Source organism: Alligator sinensis, unplaced genomic scaffold (genome assembly GCF_000455745.1).
Source record: "Alligator sinensis unplaced genomic scaffold, ASM45574v1 scaffold916_1, whole genome shotgun sequence".
NCBI lineage: Eukaryota > Metazoa > Chordata > Crocodylia > Alligatoridae > Alligator > Alligator sinensis.
The window spans coordinates 366507-369656 of NW_005842874.1; the positions used below are offsets into that span (position 1 = coordinate 366507).

At 43.4% G+C, this 3150-nt stretch overlaps 1 protein-coding gene across 5 annotated transcripts in view; it reads left to right on the top strand.

Annotated features, from left to right (window-relative positions):
• The window catches only part of PDIA5 (protein disulfide isomerase family A member 5), a 139533-nt gene that overhangs the window by 90856 nt on the left and 45527 nt on the right, over positions 1 to 3150 (top strand). For all 5 annotated transcript variants that reach the window (XR_003091828.1, XM_025191966.1, XM_025191964.1 and 2 more), the window contains one exon: positions 1030 to 1193. Coding sequence is in view for 4 of the 5 variants with exons in the window: in XM_025191966.1 (XP_025047751.1) it covers positions 1030 to 1193 (164 nt within the window). In the remaining variant the exon portion in view is untranslated. The remainder of the gene's footprint in view (positions 1 to 1029; positions 1194 to 3150) is intronic.

A 3150-nucleotide genomic window follows, 5' to 3' on the forward strand; every position in this document is an offset into this window, starting at 1 on the left:
TCATCCACGTCACAGCCTCTTAACTTGTTCACCAGTATGGGGTGGGATACCGTATCGAAGGCCTTCCTGAAGTCTAAGTATACGACATACTCCCCTCCTCCTGTGTCCAGGCGTTTCGTAACCTGGTCATAAAAAGAGACTAGATTGGTCAGGCACGATCTGCCTGCCACGAACCCGTGCTGGTTTCCCCTCAGCATAATTTGTCCTGCCGAGCTCTGGCAAATGTGAGCCTTGTTAATTTTTTCAGACTTTACCAAGGATGGAGGTGAGACTGACTGGCCTATAGTTGCCCGGGTCCTCCTTCCTCCCCTTCTTGAAAATAGGGACCACATTGGCCCTTTTCCAGTCCTCCGGGACTTGGCCCGTGCGCCACGAGCGTTCAAATATTCCCACCAGTGGCTCTGCAATGATGTCGGCCAGTGCCTTCAGCACCCTCGGATGGAGCTCATCCGGGCCTGCCGACTTAAAGGCATCCAGTTCTTCCAAGTGACTCTGCACCATCTCAGGGTCATTAAGACCAGATGTGATGCTATGAAATGGGTGCCCTTCCTCTGTAGGGGCTCCATCAATGACGTTGCATGGACAGGTTGAGACAGGCCAGAGGACTGGCTGGGGGGCAAGCCTCTAGTCCTCCTCTTAGGGCTAAGACACATGGTGGAGTGCCCTGGATGGTCTCTTCGAGCCTTTGGGTTGACCCAGTGTTGTTAGTCACATAGCTGCTTGTCCTAGAACGGTATTTCTTCCCATTTTGTCTCCTTCCCCAACATATATGGCTTATGTCCAGCCAGGCTACCAGAGCTGAGTGTTGGGATTCATTCATTAATGAGCTGGAGGGTCTTCTATATTTTAACTTGATGACTTGGTAAAATATTCATCCCTTTATGCCAATTCTTAGGACCAACTGTGCTTTTCTGTATAGGCCTAGTTTGCACATAGAGGTCTAAGAGTCACTGTGTCTGAATGTGTACTGTCTCCTGGCAAAAGCTGTGTCCATCATCATGACTTACGGTTAGTCTCTTTGTATTTTAGAGTCCAGGTGTCCTTGCAGCAGTAGATGCTACCGCCAACAAGGCACTGGCTGAAAGATTTCACATCTCAGGGTTTCCTACACTGAAGTATTTCAAGGATGGAGAAGAGAAATATACTCTGCCACACCTCAGAACCAAGAAAAAGATCATTGACTGGCTACAAAAGTAAGTTTCTAAGAGTCTCTGAGATTTGCATCCAGATTTTTGGCAAATGGCCACTGGAGATTGCTTTTGTGAGGAAGCAAATCACCAGCCTAGCTTCATCTCCCACTTAAATCCCTTGCTAACAGAAAGAAAATTGAATGCCAATATCAAAGCCCACACAAACATGCCTGCTAATTATGGGTTTTAATGCACAAAATCCTTTATTTGCTGTGGGTTTGTTTTAATGCTTGTCCTGGTAAGTCTTTCCTAAAATAAACATTTTTAAGTATATCCTAAGCTTCTCTCCTGAGAAAATACCAGGAGCTTCAGAAATAAATAGGATAAAATTTGTTGCACCTTCCTGAAATGAGGCAATAGTTTCCTTTTAGTAGTGAAATTGTTGTAGTTCACACTTCTTTGTTCTGTTTCCCTTTCTTTCAATCACTATAAATCATCTTTGCCCAATTCATTTCATCCTGACATCTTTTCATAGGGAATGCATTAAAATATGCAGATTTGAGTTTAATGTCTGTAGAAAAGAATTCTGTTCCAAGAGGGAACAATTGCTGTAGTAATTGTCCTTTTATTTTCTCTTTTGGAACAAACATATATAATTGTTTTTTTCAGTACTGAATTTGTTTGCTCAAAACCTCTGTATTTACCACATTTGTATTATTCAACAATTTAAAAAAAGTTTGTACCTGCATTTTTCAATTTTTGGAAGTTGTTGAGCTCTAACCATATATTGGTATGGGGCATATAACCTTGCCTTTTTTTTTTTTTTTAACAGGATAGTTTGTTTGATAATTTGCATTTGTGTTGTCTTGTAAAAGTGCCCTGAGATGCATGTGCTCAGGGTGGGGGGGATACTTTAATTAGAGAGGCTCTTAGAGCCTCTCTAATTAAAGTGCCTACAGCATATTATATATCAGCATCCCCATGCTTCAAAATGGTGGCGGGGGTGCTTGAATTCAAGTTGGTTGAACGAGCTCTATTTCACGTGCCTCCAGGGATGCTGATGCTCAAGACGCGGGAGCAATTGCTGTGCTCTGGCAGACTGTTAATTGAGTCTGCTCCAACGCGCTGTAATTACAGTGCGTCAGAGCAGCCTCTGCGCTCGTGTACAGGCATGCTGAATGTCTCCAAGGGCTTTAAATCATGTACTTAGTTTGCCCTTACAATGCCTTTCCAAGATGGAGGTAAACACTGTACTTAGTTTACGCTTGGATAAATCGCCATCTCTCCACCCCTCGGTTACTCAGGGTCACACCGTAAGTGGGTGACGCTATGAAAAATATGGGATCCCAGCTCTAGCCATTAGACCTTCTCCCAACCAGAGCCAGAAATAGAACCCAGATCCTTAGCTGATGTAAGCAGTCATAGCTCCTCTGAAATCTATGTAAAGATGACTATACTGCAGTGTAGACATAAGCTTTTAGCCTGCATAGATGTACCAGAGCAAGCTTTAATCTAGGTAGCTTAGATATGTGCAGCATGCTGGTCACAACACGCTGGTTTCAGCTCAGGCTGCACAAACCCACCCAGTATCCTTGGTAACTGCTCAGTATCTGCAGCCCATGCCATCGCAGTCACATTGTTATTGATGCCTGGGCTAGCTGGTCTAAAGCAGCTTTGACATGTTTGCAGGAGATGTGGAAGCATTTCTGGATTGTAGCATAGACAATACCCTTTGTCAGCTTGCATCAACAGTATCTGACATCCTGATTCCTCTTGCTAGCAACTAGTCAATCAGTATGGAAAGAAATATGGAGTCGTCTGGCAGATGACCTTGGATGCAATTAAAAATCGGAATTTTCTCTTTGTTTTCCTATACCCAGTACTCCTTAAAATGGTGTCATTCAAAATGACAGGACGTGCGGAAACTGTAATATATGACTAAGACTACACATGAAGGTCTTTATGCTGTGGCTCCACTCTGATGATTTATATAAGTAATCACTTATTTAAAATACAGCAG